Raw genomic sequence first — 23,596 nt, 5'->3', positions numbered from 1 at the left:
TTGTGGCGTTCACTGTGACGTTTGCTGCGCCAGCTAGCGGTGGGGTATCTGAAGCTGGCTCGTAACCCGAATTTTAGCTCGCAGCTCAAAGCAAAAAGTCGGCCGAGAGACGGCTAGTATCTCGAAAAACTCGTTAGTCGAGACACTCGTAAGTCAAGGCCCCACTCTTTAGTGACAGATGGCACCTAAGTGCAGAAAACAAATGTAGTAAAGGTTTCCTTAAGTTTTTGAATATGTAACTTCATTTACTTGCGATTTCTAATTTTTTCCCTAAACTGCTGTAAAATCAGCAAAAATGCCTTGGCAATTTTAGCATAGTTCCTAGGATATTGGTTGGCACTCAAGTGGTTAAAGACAATGCTTTGAAGCAAAAAACAAACAAACAAACAAAAAACTTGCAAGGCCCGCCTCCCCAGGGTGATTGGTCCCTCCAGGGATGGCGCCCCAACCGCAGCGTCAGCCGGAGGGGGAGCTGAGCTCCGCGGCGGGGCGGGCGCGGGTCCGGAAGTAGGTGAAAGGGCGCGGGCGGGGGCGGTGCCCGCGAGGCCCCGCCCCCGCCCTTAAGGTCTGGGTGCTGGCGGCCCCTTTGCATCGCCGAGGAGAATCCCTGCGCCGCCTGCCCCTGCCGTCGCCATGGCCCTTCTCCGAGGTGAGCCGCGCCCCCTCTCCTCGCCAGCTGGCGGGCTTGCCCTCCCCAGGCCCGGTTTCGCGTCCGGTCGGGCGGGGAGTCGGGGTCCTGGGTTTACAGCTTAGTCTCCACCCCAATACAGGGGACTGAAAAACCAGCAGCGTCCACCCCAGAGATGGTCGGGGTTAAGGAGGAAGCACTTGTAAGCCTGGGGCGGCTGGGACTTGCGTGCAATTTGCGTTTGAGAGCGGAGACCACGGTTCGCTGGCCTCTGACCTTGGAGGCCGTGCTCCTCCTCCGTGCTGTAGTGATCCACCTAGTTCAAGTTCAGCTGTTGGAAAGGAGCTGCGCCGTGCACCCGAGGCACCCTGGGACGCCGTGCACCCGAGCCACCCCGGGACCCCGTGCACCCGAGCCACCCCGGGACCCCTGCCCTCGAGGCACCCAGGGACGCCGTGCACCCGAGGCACCCTGGGACGCAGAGGCGCAGCTCGGCTGAGCCAGGCTGCCTCGGATCGGATGGGGGGTGGGGCGGGCAGGGCCTGCGGGGAGTTCTCCCAGAGTCGCCAGGGAATTTCTGCTGAGTGCCCTGCTCCCCCAAAGTGCTTGCTGGCGTTCTATGGGAAGACCTGTCTTACTCCCTTCCCCTTGAGTGTCTCCGAGAAAGTGCAGTCCTTAAATACATACATTCCAGGGTTATCAACTTAAAAAAAAGAAAAGATGATGTCAGTTCCCTTTCCTAACAAATTCTCACAGTCAATGGAATTTTAGTTTTGAGGATATGGAAGTTTAGCCTTATTGTACGAATGGAACATTCGGGTAGAGCACTTCATGTCAAGGCCCTCGGGAAAACGCTTGGCAGGATCTGAGAACCCACGTTAGGCGGTGAAGCCTGGAGCTGTGGGGTTTTATTCTGAATTTAGTGGAGGCAATAGAAAACCTTTCAAGTAGGGGAATGACGGGACCCGATTTCCACTCTGCCCAGATTTTGTCAGGGCCATAAAACTGTCTCTGTATCGGCCAGAAGAATTTAAGAACATTTCAGAATCTATTGGAGCCCTGGCCGGTGTGGCTTGGTGGTTAGAGAGTCGGCCTGAGCACCGAAGGGTCGCGGGTTCAATTCCTGGTCTAGGGCACGTACTTGGGCACTGCCAGGGGCAGGTGGGGGCTGCTCGACGTGTCTCTGAAATGGAAGTTCCCCTCCCTCCTTTCTATGCTCTGAAAAATGAGAAAAATATCCTCAGGTGAGGATTAACAAAACTACAACAATAATACAAGAATCTTAGCCAGCGGTCCAGGCTACAACAAATGATGGTTTGGACCCGAGCTGGAGGGCAGAGGGGTTGGGGGAAGAGAGGGAGGGATGACTTGAGACAGACTTGGAGATGGATTTGATGGAACTTGGTGATAGATGGCCGGTCGGTGAGAAGGACATGTCCACAGTGACTTCAGGTTTCTGGGTTGAAGTCTTATAGAGCGAGGGAAGCTGGAGGATTGATTTGGAAGAGAAAGCTTGGCGCCCAAGTGGCGGTGTCGGGTAGGCAGTTGGATAAGGGGATTGAGAGCGCAGAAGGGCTGAAAGGGCATGTGAACAGTTCAAGTGGAAAATAAGTATTCCAAGGCAAAACGTAGTGTTATCCCTACTTCCGACAATTGGGTTTAACTTGCCAGTGCTCTTTCCAGTTCTGAATTTACTACATTTAATTAATAAAACAGCAAGTGTTTGTTTTTTTCCTGGACAAGGTGCTCAAAAAACCCAGTTCATTTAAAAGCTGCCTGGTAATGAGCATCATTTCAAAAAGAAAATCTTTTTATGATTTGTATTTAACATTGTATATGTGGTTTCTTACTCTTTTTGTATAATACAGACCCCTCTGATAATTTGATGAAAACTGTGAACCCAGTAAGGGAGAAGAATGTCATCAACACCCGTATTAAGGAAGTATAAAATGGATTAAGTTTGTGATACAGAGTATTATGGTATTAGAGCTAGTGCTCATAGTTTTACAAACCATTTCCCAGTTTTACAGATGAAGACGTTGATTCCAGAAAGGCAAAATAGCTTGTCTGTAATGACACAGAAAATTAGTGGCTATGACTATAACCCAGGCCCTAAGCAATATACCAATTGTTGTTGGCTAGTTAGAACCCATTAGAGGTGTGCACTTCTCAGTGGCATGCCCGGTGCTTGGAGGACTAGTGGGTTAGAGAGAACATGTGACTGGTTATTGTAGGGAAAAGGACACATTTGAATGTGAGCTTGATAGACGTTGGTAAAGATGATCATCAATTCATCAGATTTCTGTCAATCAGAATCCATCCCCCAGTTTTTTACTAACACCCATCCCAGTGTTTGAAGTGAGTGCTCTTCCTGCTCAGTAGCTTTGGGTTGTTTGTGTAGCAAGGCAATCAGGCTGCCAAATTACTTTAATCCTAAAACTGAAAGGGATACAGTAAGTAGCAGTTTTTCTTTATTTGTCTTAGTTGCTGTCTGCGCTTGCTTAATGACAAGTTAGTGTTAATCTAACAGTGTGATAAAAAAAATTTTTAAAAAAGCAGGCAGAATTCCTGTTTCTCTTGTGTGTGTGTTTTTTTTCTCCAGTCACTGCACTTTAGATTAATGTCTTTTCACTGTCTTTCAGTTTTTGGAAATATTTAGCTTCTGAATTTTCAGGGCCTTTAAAAATAAACAGGATTGTAGTTTGGTGGTAAAGATTGTTACATTTTATACCTTTTTTTATTTAAATATATTTTATTGATTTTTTCCAGAGAGGAAGGGAGAGAGATAGAGAGTTAGAAACATCAATGAGAGAGAAACATCGATCAGCTGCCTCCTGCACATCTCCTACTAGGGATGTGCCCGCAACCCTGGTACATGCCCTTGACCGGAATCGACCCTGGGACCCCTCAGTCCGCAGGCTGACGCTCTATCCACTGAGCCAAACCGGTTTCGGCATATACCTTTTAACAGCTACATAACATTGGCATCAGCTCAAATAATTATTGACATGGTGTCCAGTTTATGAAATTATAAGAAAAAAATCCTTTAAATTGTCTAGTCTTTATACCTACACATTCCAGATTACATTAAAAATATATTTAATACCATCTTCCCATTCAAAACAATTGTATTTTAGTGTTAGCCGTACTCAAGACAACCTTTGCGGTCTGGAAGCGCAGGTAAACAGAAGTGGTATCACTAAAGGGAAAGTTCTTGCTTTTGTTTTTATTTTCCACATACACTCTTATAGTGCCTCATATTTCACCATTAGTAGTACTTCCCCGGACAAAAATGCTCTCTCAGGTATGAAGTACAGGGAGAAACTCATGAAAGGAAGCTTATGGAGAAACATGGAATTAGCCTTCATTATTTCTGATAAATCAATGGTCCTATACCTCCCTCACCCCATACAAGTATCTCCTATTATTAACATCTAGCATTAGTTTTGGGAAAACTTCCCAAGGCCAAGAGACCTCAGAAAGAGGCTGACAAATCCAAAATTATATCGAGTTTAAGGTAACTTACCGACAAGCCACGCCATAGTAGTGAAATGGCAGATCTTTACACCCAGGAGAGGAAAGGGGCTTGTTATATGTAGCCGAGTGGCATGAGCTGACAGGCGGCTGGAAGCCAAAGCCAGGAGCTAACACAAGTGGTTTGTGAACAAACACAGGAGATTTCTAGCGAAAGCTCTGGGCTAACACAGGTGGCTTGTTGCCATGTGGCGTGGGCTTAGAAAGAGCTGTCTTCTCCAAAGCAATAAACAGCTTAATGGGCCCACTTCCCTCTGCAAGAATGTATCCTTCAGGTGATACGGGTCTGCCTCAGTCACTTGAAGAACCAGAATCATTCACCTAACGATTAGTGTGGTACATTTGTTACAATTGATGAGCAAATACTGATACTATTATTAACTGAAGTCCATAGTTTACATTGAGGTTCACTTTTTGTGTTATGCAGTTCTTGGGTTTTGACAAATGTATATAATGGAATGTATCTACCATTACAGTAGCATAAAGAGTAGTTTCGCCCAGCCGGTGTGGCTCAGTGGTTAAGCATTGACTTATGAGCCAGGAGGTCACGGCTCGATCCCAGTCAGGGCACATGCCCAGTTGTGGGCTTGATCCCCAGTGTGGGTGTGCAGGAGGCAGCTGATCTATTATTCTCTCTCATCATTGATGTTTCTATCTCCTTCTCCCTCTCCCTTCCTCTCTGAAATCAATAAAAATATATTTAAAAAATAAGTAAATAAAGAGTAGTTGCACTTGTGCTCCACCTATTCATCCCTCCTTCCCCCTCCTACCCTCTGGTAACCACTAAACTTTTTACTGTCTCCACAACACACCAAACTAATATTTGTGGCCTTTTATAAATACCTGAATATTATATTTGTAGAGAATGGATCTCTTCTAAATTATAGTTACATATTGTTTACAGTCTTTTGGACTGTAAATTTCTCAACTGGAATGAAAGGAGAAGCTGAGCTATTTTTTTGTTTCAGGGCAGGCTTGGTTTGTTCCATGGAAAGAGATCACTAGCATAAAACAGGGGGACTATACTTAGATACCAATAGTAGTACAGTGTCTGAATGGTCTCAAGTATAGGCCAGTATCTAGACACAAATCCATCATTAAAAGTTCCATGGTTTCTTTTCTTTTATCCTCACCTAAGGACATGTTTTTATTGATTTTTTTTTTAGAGAGGAAAGGAGAGAAAGAGAAAGATCAGTGTGAGAGAAAAACATCAGTTGGTTGCCTCCTGTACTCACCCCAGCCAGGGATCGAACCTGGAACCTCGGTATGTGCCCTGAGTGGGAATCAAACCCACAGCTTTTTGGTGCATAGAAGACGCTCCAACCATATGAGCCACCCGGCCAGGGCAGTCCCATGGTTTCTTGACAAGATGTGGAAACGAGTGCTCAGATAGTTTGGGGAAGACTTAGTATATGCAAAGGTTTTCAGTTATCTAATTGGAAATTTACTTTACAATATTATTTCGCAGTAAGATTATTTAAAGCATGCTAAAGGACGCTGACTCATCTCTGATTGCTTACAAACCTCTCTTGTTGCAATAGGTGTGTTCATCGTCGCTGCTAAGCGCACGCCCTTCGGGGCTTACGGAGGCCTTCTGAAAGACTTCACAGCTACCGACCTGACTGAATTTGCTGCCAGGGCTGCCTTGGCTGCAGGCAAAGTGCCACCTGAGACTATTGACAGTGTTATTGTGGGCAACGTCATGCAGGTTAGTCGGCCAGAGGATGGGATTCATTACTGTTGCTTCATCAGTTTCTAAAAATAATTCCTTGAACATGTCATAATGGCGGATCAGTCCATAGTTGAAGGTATTTACAATTTGAGTAATTCTCTGACTCGAGAAGCAACAACATGTATAACTCAAATGAGCATATATTCTGGAAACTACTATATATACCTAATTTGGGATACATTTCATTGCTTCTTGGTTTTTGGGTTTATTTGTTTGTTTTTCCAGTTGTATTGAGATATACTTGACTTATAACACCGTATTAGTTTTAGATGTAGAACAAAATGTTTTAATTTATTGCTTCTAAATATATTAATTTCCTTGACTTATTTGAAGTTAATGGGTTTTCTCTCTTACGCACTTAAGGAGTATAGCAAACCCAAGCAAAAAAGGTAAAAAAAAACAACAAATAGGACAGCCCTAGCCCATGTGGCTTAGTTGGTTAGAGCATCATCCCGTGCACCAAAGGGTTGTGGGTTCAATTCCTGGTCAGGGCACATACTCAGGTTGCGGGTTTGATCCCCAGTCGGGGCACATATGGGAGGCAACGGATCATTGTTTCTCTCTCACATCAATGTTTCTCTCTCTCTCCTTTGCCCTTCCTCTCTCTCTAAAATCAATAAAATTATCCACAAGTAAGGATTAAAAAATAAATTAAAAATAGGACAGTGAGTACCACAAAGCCTTTTTACCTGGATGGGCCAATTCTTTTTTTTTTTTTTTTTTTTAATCCTCACTCCAGATATTTTTCCATTGATTTTTAGAGAGAGGGAAAGACAGAGAAACATCAATGTGAGAGAGAGACACATTGATTGGTTGCCTCCTGCACGAGCCCTGACTAGGGCTTGGGTCAGGAAGGGAGCTTGCAACCGAGGTACGTGCCCTTGACCAGAATTGAACCAGAACCCTTCAGTCCACAGGCCGACGCTCTATCCACTAAGCCAAACCAACTAGGGCTAGATGTGCCAATTCTTCACATTTTATCAATTCTGCTTTAGCCTTCTCCACCGTAACTGCTGTTGTTACTATTGTGTGTTTTTAAAGTTACTTCTTTTCCTTCTTACTCGAAGTGTGATCCTTGGACCAGCACATTGCGTCACTAGGGGAATGTTTAGAAATGCAGAATTCCGTGCAGTCCTAGACCTATTGGTTGAGAACCCACATTTTAACAAAATGCCCCATATGCATTTTTAAGTTTGGGAAGCACCTCTTACTCTCCTAACCAGTTGTTCATCTCTCCCCTCCCTAAGTCAGCAGGTCTCAGCCTCATTATCACTAATAAACAAAACAAACTGTCAAACAAAATAGAAACAGACTCATCGACACAGAGAACAGATAGCTGTTAGAGGGGAGAAGGTAGAGGGGGCTGGGTGAAAAAGGTGAAGGTGTTAAGTAAAAACCTCATAGACAGACAACAGTATGTTGATTAACAGAGGGAAAGGGGGTGGGAGGAGGTAGGGGAGGGTAGAAATGTGAAAGAGACATGACTTGGGATGGTGAACACAATACAAATACAGACGATATACCGTAGAATTGTACACCTGAACGCTATATTATTTTGTTAACTAATGTTACCCCAGTGAATTCAGTAAGAATAAAAAAGTACAGTGATCTCATGTTATTCCCAGGGTATACATTCCAAAGCCCTCAGTGGACACCTGAAACCACAGATAGTACCAAACCCTATATACATATACTATGTCTTTTTCTTATACGTGCATACCTATGATAAAGTTTAGCTTATAAATTAGGCAGTTTCATGCATAGATTTGTTCTTACTGTAGGTCTTAGCAACTTCAGCATACCGTTTTTTTCTTTCCTTAGTAAGTCCAAACCTTTCACTTTTTTACTTAAAGGAAGCACTTTATGGCTTCTCTTTGCATATCTGAATTGCCAGCATCATTACTCTTGTGCTTTGTTTTTATTTAAATCATAAACATGTGTATTATATGAAATATGCTATAACTATATGCATTGTGTCCTACCTTAGAGCCATGTAGTTCATAATTTTTGATAGGTTGCCAACATTTCCATATACTTTGTCCTTAATTCCTAGATTTATAGAGGAAGTGCTTTTTCTTCTCCCTGTGTTCCAGAGTTCTTCGGATGCTGCGTACTTGGCAAGGCATGTTGGTTTGCGGGTGGGTGTCCCAATAGAGACCCCAGCTCTCACTCTGAACAGGCTCTGTGGCTCTGGTTTCCAGTCCGTTGTGAGTGGATGTCAGGTATGGCCAATATTATATTTAATTCTCTGAAATATGTTAAAAGTTATTAGAGAAAATGCCCCATTTAATATAACACTGTATAACACTGTAGGTTTTTATAACTAGAGGCCTGGTGCACAAATTCATGCACAGGTGGGGTCCAGCTGACCTGCCTCGATTGGGGCCGATCGGGCCCAGCCACCCGGGGGTGGGGGGGCGTAGGCAGTTGGCCAGCCAATGCCACCCCCTGGCCAAACTCCTGGTGGAGGGGACAATTTGCATATTAGCCTTTTATTATATAGGATGTTTATTAACACATTTCGTACCGCTCAGGAGTTTTCTCGTGTTTCACGTGCCATCTGTTAAAGACCGCTCATGAGTGTTCTCGTTTTTCACGCCCATGGAAAAAGGAGCGAATCTAGATACTTATGTAAATTTTGTTTGGTCCCTCTTCATAGAGGAAAATGTTTTACGCAGTACCATACGTTAAAAAAGTACTAGGAACTTTAATTGTTTAATTGTTTTTGTAAATAAAAATGTTATAATTATTGAAAAACAACACCTAAAGTGCATTATGATGATTTAAATAACGTGCAGTTTGCCCAAAAACGTGCGGTCCCTGGCGTTTGTCTTTGAGATTTCTATGCGGTACGCAATGTGCTAAGAGAGGTCAGTATAAGGGATGATTGGGCAACTATATTTGTTCCCTTGAGCACAGGGAAAAGGCATACAATAAAATCCAATTTTGTTTGTCTTCATTTTATTACAAAATAAAATTAGAAACACGATTTTGTCATGAATAATTTTCTATAACAGTATACCTTAGTGGTCCTGATTTTCCCAACAATCATTTCAAACGGCGGGTTCTTGGAGGCTGGTGATTTGCTTCTTTCCTGAGAAATGCAAATAGTGGGAAGAGTTGAAAGAATGAAATGGGTCCTTTTTATGAGCCTCCTAGGTTAACTTGGTTCTTGTAAATCTGTGGTCTCCTTCAGATTCGTCCATAATAAATAGGATAAATCTTGCTTTTGTTCTTTATTATCTGCTGGTAATCTGTACGTTTAAACTAGACAATATCTCTGTACATTTAAACCAGACAAAACTCAAGATTTGTATTGAGTTAAGAATTACCATTCCTCACCAAAAAGTAGGTAGGATTTGTTACTTGTGCACAAATGATTGAAGACTGTAGTTCTCCCCTTCCCACCCATGTACTTTGGGAATGGATACTTTAGCATTTGCTTTAAAATTACTTTGAAAGTATTTCCTTTTGAAACACTGTAAGCTATGATAGTTACTTATTAGACTTAATATTAGTTTATTGCTTAACACATACTTTTTAGTATGCACTTCTGTCATAATAAAAGGGTTTTGTTGTTGTTTGTGTGTTTCTAAATAGGAAATTTGTGTTAAAGCTGCTGAAGTTGTCTTGTGCGGAGGAACCGAAAGCATGAGCCAGGCTCCCTACTGTGCCAGAAACATACGTTTTGGAACCAAGTTGGGAGCAGATCTCAAGGTTAAAATTAAAAATTATTTCTCAAACTATTATGCTAATTATTTAATAACACCATTTGGTGAGAGAGAAAACTGATTTTGAAACCAATTTTATTAATAGGGGATTGGGAAGATATAAATTATATGAATTTCGTAAAGTATTTCAAAACTCTATTTTGGTTGTTAGTTTTGACTCTTTTTAAAAAATATTTTTTGCCCTAACCGGTAAGGCTCAGCGGATAGAGCATTGGCCTGCAGACTGAAGGATCCCAGGTTTGATTCTGGTCAAGGGCATGTATCTTGGTTGCAGGCACATTCCCAGTAGGGGGTGTGCAGGAGGCGGCTGATCGATGTTTCTCACTCATCGATGTTTCTAACTCTCTATCCCTCTCCCTTCCTCTCTGTAAAAAAAAAAATCAATAAAATATATTTAAAAATACAGTGGGGCCTTGACTTACGAATGTCCCGACTAACGAGTTTTTTTGAGATACAAGCCGTCTCACGGCCAGTTTTTTGCTTTGAGTTGCAAGTTCAAAAAAATTCGGGTTACGAGCCATCTTCAGATACCCCACCGCTAGTTGGCGCAGCAAACGCCACAGTGATTTGACATACAAGTAATTTGAGTTATGAGCTCCGTCAGGGAACAAATGAAACTCGTAAGTCAAGCCCCACTGTACATATATATTTTTTTTCTCTTGATTTCAGAGCAGAAGGGAGAAGGAGAGAGAAATAGAAACATCAGTGATGAGAGAGAATTATTGACTAGCTGCCTCCTGCACACTCCACACTGGGGTTTGAGCCCGCAACCGGGCATAATCAAATCGTGACCTCCTGGTTCACAGGTCGACACTCAACCACAGAGCCACACCGGCTGGGCTAGTTTGAACATTTTAATCCACATAAAATTAGATTCTATCTTAGCATACCTCTGGTAGGGGAATGAACACTTGGGGAAAATGGAAGAAGGAAGGAAGCAGATCAAAAAGATAGGCAAAGATTGAATTAATGTCTGCTGAATCATTAGTAAACCAAGTAATTAAATCTACCATGATTTATGGGAGTTTTCTTTCTGGAGCAATCTCCGTTGAATAGATTTCTTCTTCATCACAGAAAACATTCTCTTTGAATAGAGTATATACAACATGAGAATGATAGCACTGATAAAGAATGATGGGTAGTATGCTGTCCTTCCCATATGAAAGGGCTAATGACATTTTACATTTTTAGCATTTTTTCAGTTATAGTGATTGATTTACACTGTTCATTAATCTCTCACCTAGCCTTTTTGAAAGTTGAAAGGAATAAGACTTAGAAAAGATGAGATAGTTTTAGACACCAAACGTATTTGAGAAAACCTTTGGAAAGATAGAGCAGAGCCTGGGCAGTGTGGCTCAGTGGTTCAGCGTCGACCTATGAACCAGGAGGTCACGGTTTGATTCCTGGTCAGAACACATGCCCAGGTTGTGGGCTCGATCCCCAGTAGGGGGCGTGCATAAGGACTCAGTGTTAGGTTTCCTATGGGATGTAACCTTGAGAGGTTTTGATTGTGGAGTAACTTCCTGTGTTCTCACCCTGCACATGTAGCATTGCTGGCTCTCTTCAGAGCCCCACGCTTAGAGAGAGAGGAGAATGTGTCATTTTATTATGTCATTGAATGTTTTTTTTAAAATGTCTCAGAATCGAATACGAATAATTTAGTAACAGTAATGCTATCAGAAAATCTAATTTCACTTTTAGTTTTTGGAACTCTTAATTGCTTAAATTTAAAGAAATGATAGCACATTACTTTGAAAGACATGCTTTAACAAATCACTTTATTGTTAATATGTTTTAATAGCTGGAAGATACTTTGTGGGCAGGATTAACCGATCAGCATGTCAAACTGCCCATGGGAATCACTGCAGAGAATCTTGCTGCACAAAATAAAATCAGCAGAGAAGACTGTGACAAATATGCCCTGCAGTCCCAGCAGAGGTGGAAAGCCGGTCAGTGAAACAGGACATTATAACTATTCATAGAAAGAAAACTATGGGATGAAAAGGGAGTCAAAAAGTACAAACTTTCAGTTATAAAATAAATAAGTTCTGGGTATATAATGTACTGCATGGTGACTGTAGTTAATAATACTGTGTTGCATATTTGATAGCTGTTAAGAGAGATCTTAAAAGTTCTTATCACAAGAAAAAAAATTGTAACTTCCTCCTGGTGACAGATGTTAACTTGACTTATGGTGACGATCATTTTGCTATATATACAAATACCGAATGATTATGTCGTATACCTGAAACTAGTATAATGTTATTTGTCAATTACACCTCAATTTTTTAAAACTAGGAAGGATTTTTATCGTTTCAGATAATGTTCATATAATAATATTAGTTTAAAATTATATCTTTTGAAAGTTACATTTTTTTTGTCATTCCTTCGTTTTCAGATGATTTAGATACTCGATTAATGATTGTAAAACTAACCGGAAACGTCTCTTTGGAAATACATTCATACTACTAAAAAAGTGGTACTGTTAATTGGCCCTACCCAGACTGGTACCTTTGCCATAGCTCCTACTCTGAGAGCTATGGTACACTATTAGAGATGGTGGCTCACTGGGGCTACTGCAGGGCTGGGCAAACTTTTTGACTCGAGGGCCACAGTGGGTTCTTAAACTGGACCGGAGGGCCGGAACAAAAGCATGGATGGAGTGTTTGCGTGAACTAATATAAATTCAAAGTAAACATCATTACATAAAAGGGTACGGTCTTTTTTTTTTTTTTTAGTTTTACTCATTTCAAACGGGCCGGATTCGGCCCGCGGGCCGTAGTTTGCCCACGGCTGGGCTACTGGGACAGAGAGGCTGTCCTCCTCCATAAGTCACGTTGTATTCACACGGAGGGGAGGATGTGTTTGGAAAAGACCCATTGGGTATCCTTTTATGCTAATTGAGAATCATCGCACCTGCCTGGGAGGCTCTGGTGCCCAGGTAACACCGCACACTGCTCTCCCACCAGTTCAAACAGCGACAGACGGTTCTTTTCTCAGTGTGGGGAGTGGAAGAAATCTACTAGTCTTCTGAGAAAGATTTTTAAAATTAAACTCCTATAAGCAAATGGAGACTCTTCTTTAGGGCATTAACTATTTACTTGGAGCAGGAAGGATAAAGTCCGTCTCAGCATTTCAGAGGGGTACGTGGAGTGGGGAGGCCCGCCGAGTCATCCTGAGTCTCTCAGTTACACATTTAAAATGGAAGCTGTTGGTCTAAAGGTCAGGAGTTATTAGTTCTGTTTCTAGTTTTGCCACATACATCTTATCCGACCTCAGTCAAGTCATTTATTCACTGAGCATGTGTAAAATAGAGACAAATATGTATCTCTAATAATAGCGAGAAAAAATATTTGCTTTCCCTATTTCCCTAATAGAGCTGTGATGAAAACCAACTAAGGGAAACGCTTAGCCTGCTTTAAAGTGTTGTCAGAAGTAAGGTGGTGTTCCTGCCGTATCCCATTTTTGAGGCTTTGATTGCTATAGTCCACTCTAGTCAGCGGAGGCCGTAAACTGTTTTACTTAGAACTAACTGCTCAGTAATCACTCTTAGAACTTCTTCAGGTTGCTTGTCATTAAATTTCAGGCATAGATTACTCGTGACATAGGCACCGTGGTAACTTTCTCATTGTGCGAAGAACACTTGACATGAAATCTGTCCTTGAAAACTTTTAAGTGTATATTACATTATTGTGCAACTTGGTAACTCTTTAGTTACTTCTTACCTCACCCAGAGAAGATTCTTAAAGGGCATTCAATCCATGTGGTGTCATTACACGCGTAGCTAACAAATACTGCTAAGATTTAGCAGCACCTTGTACAGAAAAAAACTGTAGTAAAAAAGAAAATTATAATTTTAAAAGGTGCAGAATGCATCTGCATAGAAACATGATCGCATATTAAATCCTCCAATAGGCAAGTAAGTTATCCTGTATAATAAAGAGCTAATATGCAAATGGTCATCACGCCCTCGAGCCCCCCCGGCACCGGCACCGGGGCACCTGAGGCTGCGCCCCCCGCCCTGCGGGGCTTGACGGGGGTGGGGTCGGCCGGGTCTGGGTCTCATATCAGTAATAAAGGCTCATATGAACGTCGACCAGAAATTAGATTGAAGGATATGTTTGACTTAGTTTCTTTTCTTCCCCCCATGCTTATGTTCCTTCAACTGTTTCAGCTAATGATGCTGGCTACTTTAACAGTGAGATGGTGCCGATTGAGGTGAAGACAAGGAAAGGAAAACAGACCATGCAGGTCGATGAGCACGCCCGGCCCCAAACAACCCTGGAACAGTTAAACAAACTCCCGCCCGTGTTCAAGAAGGAAGGAACCGTTACTGCAGGGAACGCGTCGGTCGGTAGCTTCACAGATATTCTTGAATTCTTCTCAATTTTTGATGCAAAATAATCATGCAGTATCTTTCAGATACTTTTCATGCTAGTCTTTAGTTATGTCACTTAAAGTAATCAAGCTCATATTCTATTAATTTGGGTTTTTGTAGTTCAAAATATTTTCGGTAGGTGCCCTTATATTTCCATTTCATAGTCTTTTCAAAACGTTAGAAGGGAATCTACCTGGTTTATTATTTCAGTTTTCATAATTTTTTCTTTCTCATATATACAATTCATCAGATTTCTCCTTATATCTACCTGCATCTGGCTATAGGCTTTTCCATTTGTATTCTGTGCCTCAAACAATCTCTTTGATCCACCACTAGTACAAATGATGGCACTGCTTCCTATGCAATGCCATAATCCCAATAGTACTGCTTCACTTTGATTAACTGGGTTCTGTACCCTCTAGGTAATCTTCTGTTTTTGTTTCCAAGGGGGTGTCTGATGGTGCTGGAGTTGTTGTCATAGCTAGTGAGGATGCTGTTAAAAAACATAACTTCACGCCGCTGGCACGAGTTGTGGGCTACTTTGCGTCTGGCTGTGACCCCTCTATCATGGGTATCGGTAAGTTGGTAGTTATATACCCTGGTTCTGCTCTGTTTCTGGAGCCAAGTCTTCTTCGTCATTCTCGTTCCAGGAACAGTAGCCAGATCAAGGTCAGTGGTGGAAAAGAGATTGATGATCAGTCTTTTAAACAGCCAGTCTTTATGAAAAACTGTGTTAGTCTCAATCGGAAAACCAAGACCATGTAAACTCCTTGTGGGCAGTAATCATGTCTTCTTGTCCATTTGAATTATTTAAAATTAACAGACAGAAAATAACAGAGAAGAATTACAAAGTACTGACAAGGTTTTTTTAAAAGTGAGATGGGGGACGTCCTGGGGCAATGAGAGAAGGCTGGGAGCAGATGAACACCCTGTCAGGTGTGTTGCGTGTGGTCGTTAATGTCCGTGTGAGTGAGAAAACCGTGTGTTGTCTCAGGAAGTCAGAGTAATACTCACCTGTCTCCGCTGAGGCGTACGAGGAAGATGAAGAATTATAAACAGTGTATCTCAATTGGCAGAGCTCTGGCAGGAGGAGATTTATAACTCCCTGCAAGCATGTATGGTCTTAGCTGAAAAAATATGAATGCGAAATAGAACAAAAGGCTTTTTGCAAAATGCACTCTTAGGAATCGCAGATGATGCTGAATTTTATTTTTTATTTATTTTATGAAATAATTTTTTTTTTTTTTAAGAAAGGCAGACTGCCGCCCTGGCCGGTTGTTCTTGGTGGTTAGCTCTTCGGCCCTTGCATGGAAGGGTTGTGGATCAATCCCCGATCAAGGGCATGTGCATGGGTTGCAGGTTGGATCCCTAGCTCTCCACATGCAGGAGGTCACCAGTTGATGTGCCTCCCTCACACCGCTGTTTCTCTCTCTCCTTCCCTCCCTCCTTTCTTCCACTCTCTCTAAAAAGCAATGGAAAAAATATCCTCAGGTGAGGATTAACCAAAAAAGAGAAAGAAAGGCAGATTGCCACACGCAGCGCCTCCTTTGGATGTGTCTGGTCTGGGAAATGGACCTGGAGAGCTGGTTTGGAGGTTCTGGCTGGGGAGCACAGCTAGCGTCTACCCTGGACTAAAGAATGGTCCCTCCTCTATCAGGGAAGGTCGTCCTCCTCGGCCAAGTGCACAGCCTCGGGAGGGACGCACATGGAGCAGTGAGGGAGGAAGGGGACCCCGCCTAGCCAGCCAGTTCAACCTGGCCATCAGTGGGGTGACAGATGTTGCAGCCAGGTCGCCCTCACATCTGTTGCTGAACTTTAATAGTTCCTGTCATCATTCTCTGAGGAAATGGAGCCAATGAGGTACCTCACAAAAATAAAATTGGTGCCCAAAGGTTCTGATCTATCCCATCTATACCCTCATGCCCCAAGGAGGAGCCTGCCCTGGGGTTTAGATTCAGATTCTTGATAGGCCCAAAGACTTTTTTCATGAACTTAGGCCATTTTTTTACTAAAGGGGTTTCTGAAGTAGGTCCCCAGATAGAAGGGATGCCTTGCTGCTGAGCTGCCTTCCAATGATCCTTCAGTGTGTCAGCCTCCAGGTCCTACTCAGACAACACCCTTCTGCTGATTTGGGACTAGGTTAGTACCCACCGCATTGGCTGCCGTGTCCTGCACGGAATTTGTAAGAAAATTCACTGTGTTGCAAATTTATGTCACCAAAAACTGCAGACTATGTAAACATCTGTCAAAAAGTCAACCTTTTTCTCCTATAGCCTTAAAGTGTATTAGCTTTCATCTACTTGCTATCAGCAAGACATAACTTTGTCATAGAGATGAAAGGTAGCTTGAAAAATTAAGTATCTGTATATCATTATGGCATTTATCACTTCAGCATCTAGAGCAGTGGTTCCCAACAGCAAATGATCATCAAAATTTACCCATTGCACCTAGATGGTTTTGATGATCAATCAGATTTATCCCATAAGGGTAAGTAGTTATTTTTTAGTTCTTTTCCAGTTTAGCCTCATTTAATAGGTTCTGAGGCATTAACATAATGAGTAAGCAAAGAAAATGCCGTTGGCCTTCCTTCTATTCCAGGGCCTGGGCACTCCCCTCTTAGTACAAGGACTGCATTGTGGAAGGAATATTCTTTTCCCTCCGGGCTTGACCAAAGCTGTACATGCCAGCTGTCCCACAGTGTCAGATGTCCCCAGACAGTCCATCTCTCGGTGGCAGTATACAATCACACAGCTACCCACGTGAAGAACACTGGGTTAATAAGCAGGGGAGAATAGGTCATCGAGTATCTGGTGGGGATAGATTCGTCAGTCTAATGACTAAGAATAATTGTTCCTTCGTTATGCAATTATTCAACACATAGCAATCCTTTACCCTGCAGAGTGGCTGCAGACCCACACAGAAGGGGGAAAGCCACTGTGTGAATGTACCACAGCTTTTCATCCACTCTTCGACTGCTTCCGGATCTTTTGTTTTGTTAATCCTCACCTGAGGATATTTTTTCCATTGCTTTTCAGAGAGAATGGAAAGGAGGAAGAGAGAGAGAGAAATATTGATGTGAGAGAGACACATAGGCTAGTTGCCGCCCTCATGCACCTGGACCAAGGGCAAACCAGCAACCCAGGTACATGCTCTTGACTGGGAATTGAACCCTTGACCCTTTGGTGCGCAGGCCGAAGCTCTAACCACCGAGCAGTGGTGGCCAGGGCTGCTTCCAGATCTTGGCTATTGTAAATAGCACTGCAATGAATACAGGTCTCACTTTTTGTTTCTTTATTGTTACATCATTTAATAATGTGCTTTCAAGGTAGCAAGATTTGTGGCTACTACCAGCTGTCATATTATTTACCTGTTTAGTAAAGATGGAAAAATTTGATGCATGAATAAATATAAGATGAAGTGGATTTTTGTGCTAATATAGGTCCTGTCTCTGCTATCACTGGAGCACTGAAGAGAGCGGGGCTGAGTCTTAAGGACATGGATATGGTAGAGGTAAGTACTCTACTGTTTTCAACATGACTAACCCAACTTCCAGAGCATAAATGGCTTCAGTTTGGTATTTTATAGCTCTTTCTGTTTTAGTACTGTTAGCCTTTCCAAATGATGCACATCTAAATAAGTGTTGCTTTCATTACATGGCTTATGTTGGTACTCTTCCTTACCTGATTAAAATATTTCATTTATATTTGAATAATTAAAACAGCCTGATTTTTCCTACTAACATATAAATTCCTGGAAAAATATTAGGACCTTATGATTTCATTACATTTTAGACTGTTATGTGCTTGCTGAATCGAAGTGATTTTTATGTAAAGAGGGGGAGAAACAAGTGACTTTAACTCCATTTTATGGATTAAAGTGAAAATACAAATAAAGAATTGACCTAATAGTAAAACAATATCTGGTGCCAAATCTAGAAGTTTCTTGTCCTCCCCACAAGTTAAGACATCCTCCCCTCCCCAAAATGTATCTTGGCTTTTAGTTGTGGCTTGCTTTGGGATGTACCTATCACAGTTTTTAGAAAAACTTTAAAAATTCTGTAAACTTAAATTTATTGATTTTTTTAAATATTAGTTTAGAACAGAGGTGGGCAAACTTTTTGACTCGAGGGCCACAATGGGTTCTTAAACTGGACCGGAGGGCCGGAACAAAAGCATGGATGGAGTGTTTGTGTGAACTAATATAAATTCAAAGTAAACATCCTATCTAATAAAAGAGAAACATGGTAATTAGCGTACGACCGCTACCCTTCCCATTGGCTAATCAGGGCAATATGCAAATTAACTGCCAGCCAAGATGGCGGCTGGCAGCCAGGCAGCTTAAAGTGAACATGAGGCTTGCTTGCTTCAGTGATGGAGGACTCCAACCTTCCCCGCCTGCTGCTGCAGGCCTCTGAGCTGCAACTCTAAGCAACTATGTTACAAATATAGAAGTTAAACAAAACCCCAGAAACCTGCTTTAGTCTGCCAGGCTTCAGCCAGCAGGATCGCAACATTGTTTCAAATACAGAAGGTAAACAAAGGCCAGAAACCTGCTTTCAGCAGCGGAGGCCTAAGATCTGGAGCCAAGCCTCAAAGCTAAAGCTGGCCCAGAATAAAAAAGAAAAAGAAAAAAAGGAGCGGTTGGGAGCTTCAGCCACTCGCCAGCCTGAAAACAGCCCTCAGCCCCTCACCCAGACTGGCCAGGCACCTCAGTGGGGACCCCCACCCTGAAGGATGTGTGACCAGCTGCAAACAGCCATCATCCCCTCACCCAGGCTGGCCAGGAACCCCAGTGGGGACCCTCACCCTGATCCAGGACACCCTTCAGGGCAAACCAGCCGGCCCCAACCCTTGCACTAGGCCTCTATCCTATATAGTAAAAGGGTAATATGCCTCCCAGTACCAGGATCAGCGGAGCCAAGAGGCCTCCCGGCAACGGGATCAGTGTGATAGGGGGCAGCGCCTAAACCCCCTGATCGCCCTGTGGCTCTGTGTGTGACAGGGGGCAGCACCCCAACCCCCTGATCGGCCCTGCTCTATGTGTGATGGGGTAGAGCCATAAACTCCCCATCGGCCCTGCCCTGAGTGTGACAGTGGCAGCGCCCCAACCCCCTGATCGGCCCTGCTCTGTGGGTGATAGCGGGTGGCGCCCCAACGCCCTGATCCGCCCTGCTCTGTGTGTGACAGGGGGCGGTGCCCCAACTCCCCTATCAGCCCTACTCTGAGTGACAGGGGGGAGCTCCTCAACCCCCTGATGGACCCTGCTCTGTGCGTGACAGGGTACAGAGCCCCAACCCCCCTGATGGGCCCTGCTCTGTGAGTGATAGGGGGCAGCGCCCCAACCCCCTGATTGGCCCTGCTCTGTGCGTGACAGGGGGTGGCGCCGCAACCTCCCCATCGACTCTGCCTTGAGTGTGACAGGGGGCTGTGCCCCAACCCCCCAATCGGCCCTACCCTGAGCATGACTGAGGGTGGCATCGCAACCTCCCAATCTGCCCTGCTCTGTGCATGACAGGGGGCGGCACCCCAACTCCCCAATCGGCCCTGCTCTGAGCCCGACCAGGGGCTGCACCTAGGGATTGGGCCTGCCCTCTGCCACCCGGGAGCAGGCCTAAGCCAGCAGGTCGTTATCTCCTGAGGGTCCCAGACTGCAAGAGGGCACAGGCCAGGCTGAGGGACAACCCCCCCTCCCCCCCTGAGTGCACAAATTTTTGTGCACCGGGCCTCTAGTCATTACATAAAAGGGTACGGTCTTTTTTTTTTTTTTTTTTAGTTTTATTCATTTCAAACGGGCCGGATCCGGTCCGCGGGCCGTAGTTTGCCCACGGCTGGTTTAGAACAAAGGCACCTGAAGTATTTAGCACAATTAAAAGAAGAAAATACTTAAAGATGGATTATGTACATTTTACATTTGGGGAATATTTGAAAATTTTAAATAAGTATGTCTCTCTGCTTGATGTTGGTAAGTAATTAATAGAACAAAGAAAATCTCTCTACTTAAATTGGTAGCAAATGGGCCTTTTCCCTCTGTGTGATTTCCTCTGTGGTAATCTCTCACCCAAAAGGCAGTAATCAACAGTTCAGAGCCTCCAGGGGCCTGCTTACTTACCATATTTGTATCAGCAAATAGTTACCACTAAATTTCTGACTTTAGATTTTATACGTAAAACTCTATTGAAATATATCAGCTCTGCAAAGCTACTCATTCTCATATATATAAAAGCCTAAGCGACCTTTACGACTGATCGAATGACCGACCGGTTGACTAGTCTCTATGATGTACACTGACTCCCTACCAGGGGGCAGATGCTCAATGCAGGAGCTGCCCCCTGGTGGTCAGTGCGCTTCCATAGCCAACCTCCCGCGCTGGCCAAACTCCCAGCCCCTGATCGATCTGGGCAGGACTGGGTGAGACAGGCTCCTATTGGCCCGATCACCTGCCAGGCCGAGGGACCCCACCTGTGAGTAAATTCGTGCACCGGGCCTCTAGTAGATGTATAAGTACTCAAGGACATAGCTCTTAACACCCTGCTATGATTGTCTTTGGAACATTTGATGATTATGTGGTGGTTTTTTCTTAGTTTCACAACATATTCTAGGACTCTTAGTACCTCCTTGAGCAGGACTGTATAAAATGGAAAAGGAATGTTGAAGCTAAGGACAAATAGAGCACCATCTTGAGAGAGAATAAAATATAGTAGGAAAGAACACAAGATTCAATTTTGATCCCAACTCTAGACACATTACCTTGCTTTTTTTTTCTTTATTGATTAAGGTATTGCATATGTGCTCTTATCCCCCCTTTGCCGCCCCCCCCCCAACCCCCGCTCATGCCCTCACCCCCCTGGTGTCTGTGTCCATTGGTTATGCTTATATGCATGCATACAAGTCCTTCGGTTGATCCCTCCCCCTTACCCCCACATATTACCTTTCTTAAAATCACTTTTCTTATCTGTAAAATTCCCTAACTGAGATCATATGAAAATATAGTGCTTAAAAACTTGAAGTAAGGTCATTCTCATAGCCAGCTTCATAAAGTGTGATACAATATGATACTTTTCCGTTCTACCACATTTTGACATAGTAACTATTCCTCTTATGTATCTGGCTCTGAAGGTTTATTCTTAATTATCTATCAGTCTCTTCTTAGAAGTATGGGTAATAATACTAGGGAGTAATAATAATAATAATGGCAAGCATTTTTTAGTACATGCCCCGTGTTAGGTAATACACTAGGCACTTACTACCTATGATTTAACTTAACCTTGACAATAACCTTAGGATGATACTGCGGTCACATGTTACTACTGAGGAAATGTGAGTGTCAAGAGAGTTCAAAGAACATGCATACAGCCAAGATTTAAACCGTCTGTCTAGCTCCAGAACCTATGGGCTCTGCAGTATCCCACTGCCTCTGGTTTCACTTATAATATCACTGAGGACTTCCTTTTTCTAAGGGATGCATTTGACTGAAAGTACCATTTTCAAACCTGATATTTTTACAAAGAACAACTAAAAATAAATTAAAACAACCTTGCAAGGTAATTTAAATAAAAAAAAAAACAACCCACAACAACAAGCAAAATTACCTATCAAGAATACTAAACAGCCGTAGCCGGTTTGGCTCAGTGGATAGAGCGTCGGCCTGCGGACTGAAGGGTCCCAGGTTCGATTCCGGTCAAGGGCATGTACCTGGGTTGCGGGCACATCCCCAGTGGGAGATGTGCAGGAGGCAGCTGATCGATGTTTCTCTCTCATCGATGTTTCTGACTCTCTGTCTCTCTCCCTTCCTCTCTGTAAAAAAATCAATAAAAATATATTCAAAAAAAAAAAAAAAAAAAAGAATACTAAACAATTCTCAGTTAAAAAGCAGTTTGTGGCCATAGCTGGTTTGGCTCAGTGGATAGAGCATTGGCCTGCGGGCTGCAGGGTCCCGGGTTCGATTCTCAAGGGCACATACCTCAGCTGTAGGCTCGATCTCCAGCCCTGGTTGGGGCCCGTGCGGGAGGCAACCAATCAAGGTCCCTCTCTCACATTGATGTTTCTCTCTGTCTCTCCCCTTCCCTCCCATTGTTTTGAAGGTGAATGAAGCGTTTGCTGCCCAGTACTTGGCTGTTGAGAGGAATTTAGGTCTTGACCCAAGTAAAACCAATATAAATGGAGGAGCCATTGCCTTGGGCCACCCATTGGGAGCGTCTGGATCAAGAATTACCGCACACCTGGTTCACGAATTAAGGTACTCGCTAGAAATCGTTGCATTTCAGATTTGCCTCTTTTGTAGACATGCATGGATTTAGGTTTCTCCAGAACACCCCATTTTCATTCTTCCTCAGATCCCCCTTGCACTGCTTCTCACCAGGAACAAGTTACGTGGGACCCCTTTTCAGCCAACCTTAGAGATGAGTCCATTAACTTGTTAGCGGCTCTGCTCTTGGCACTGTGAGGGGTAGTCAGGCCTCCAGCCGCAGCTCCTTGTTTCCAGGAGTAGTTCTGGCAAGCCCTGCATCCAGATCTTAGCAGGTCAAGGCGACAGTTTGACCATCGGTGCTTCCCACACTGTATTGGCCTCCAGTCGCCTCCGCCTGGCCTTCGTAGATCTCGTCCATGCCAAACCTATTGAGCCTGGGGGCCAGCAGCAGGTCAGGACAGTATGCTGCCGCATAATTTGTCAGACCAGCCTGCGCCCCGTACTTTGGGAGTTCGAGAGCATAAGCTGCCCAGGCTGTCATATCTCCTATGCAGACATACGCAATCTGACAAAGGATACCTCTGTTGGCTACACGAAATGTCATCCTGTTTTGGGTGTATTGTACTTATTTTTGTCCTGGATCACCAGCGTTTCCAGGCGTAGTAATCAGTTTACCCTCTCAGACTTCTCAGTGTCACTTGGAATCTCTAGAAGTAGGCCTTATTCTGGGCAATTTTAACAAACCCCATGCTGTGGATGAGAGACCCGGATCCCCAGCTTGCCACCACTACTTTAAAAAAAACAACATTCAGTTTTCCTAATTCTTTCTCCTGTTGTGACTATAAACTAATACTGAGGAGTGAGGAAAACATTGAGACGATGATCTGAATGCGAATGAATAATACATATGTGGTTATCGGTAATGCTATTTAATTAACTAATTAACTTCTTTAATTCCTTATTTGAGTCGATTTCAGCCACTGCTTTCTTCCGTAGGCGCCGAGGCGGGAAATACGGCGTTGGGTCGGCTTGCATTGGAGGCGGCCAGGGCATCGCAGTCATCATTGAGAGCATGGCCTGAGGGCACGGCGTCCGCCACGGCCCACTCTGACCTCCTTGGCCAGGCCCAGCGACCCGGTGACCATGGGAGCAGCTGCAGACCTGGCCACGCCCCCCACGGAAAGGGATGGAGCTTCACGAAGGGATGGTGAGGAGAGATGCGTTTCCCATGATTAGAGCCCGTGCGGAATAAGTTCCCTCAGGTTTACACCAATACGATGTATTACGAACTGAAATCCGGCTACACAAGGCCTTCAGAGCAGTTGTATCCTTGCCAGATAATCACCATTTATGCCTTAGATAATGTGACCTCAAGGAAATTGAATAAATATTGCCTACACTCGGCT

At 43.7% G+C, this 23,596-nt stretch overlaps 1 protein-coding gene across 1 annotated transcript; it reads left to right on the top strand.

Moving 5' to 3' along the window:
• Positions 1-509: 509 nt before the first annotated feature.
• Positions 510-23,596, top strand: ACAA2 (acetyl-CoA acyltransferase 2). The gene is made up of 10 exons (XM_081097588.1): positions 510-649; positions 5,704-5,870; positions 7,988-8,116; positions 9,495-9,611; positions 11,427-11,574; positions 13,800-13,975; positions 14,451-14,580; positions 17,443-17,513; positions 22,084-22,238; positions 23,187-23,596. Exons 1-10 carry the CDS (start codon positions 634-636, stop codon positions 23,269-23,271), a joined length of 1,194 nt encoding a protein of 397 aa, XP_080953714.1. The 5' UTR covers positions 510-633; the 3' UTR covers positions 23,272-23,596.

The sequence above is a fragment of the Myotis nattereri genome (genome assembly GCF_964212035.1).
Source record: "Myotis nattereri genome assembly, chromosome: 8".
In the NCBI taxonomy this organism is placed as follows: Eukaryota; Metazoa; Chordata; class Mammalia; order Chiroptera; family Vespertilionidae; genus Myotis; species Myotis nattereri.
This window is presented reverse-complemented; position numbering and strand designations above follow the sequence as displayed.

What these genes read in the sequence shown, in the direction of transcription:
- ACAA2 (XM_081097588.1), top strand. An exon ending in AGTTGGGAGCAGATCTCAAG is followed by an intron (nt 9,612 to 11,426) that starts GTTAAAATTAAA and finishes ATGTTTTAATAG; the next exon opens with CTGGAAGATACTTTGTGGGC. An exon ending in CCAGCAGAGGTGGAAAGCCG is followed by an intron (nt 11,575 to 13,799) that starts GTCAGTGAAACA and finishes CAACTGTTTCAG; the next exon opens with CTAATGATGCTGGCTACTTT.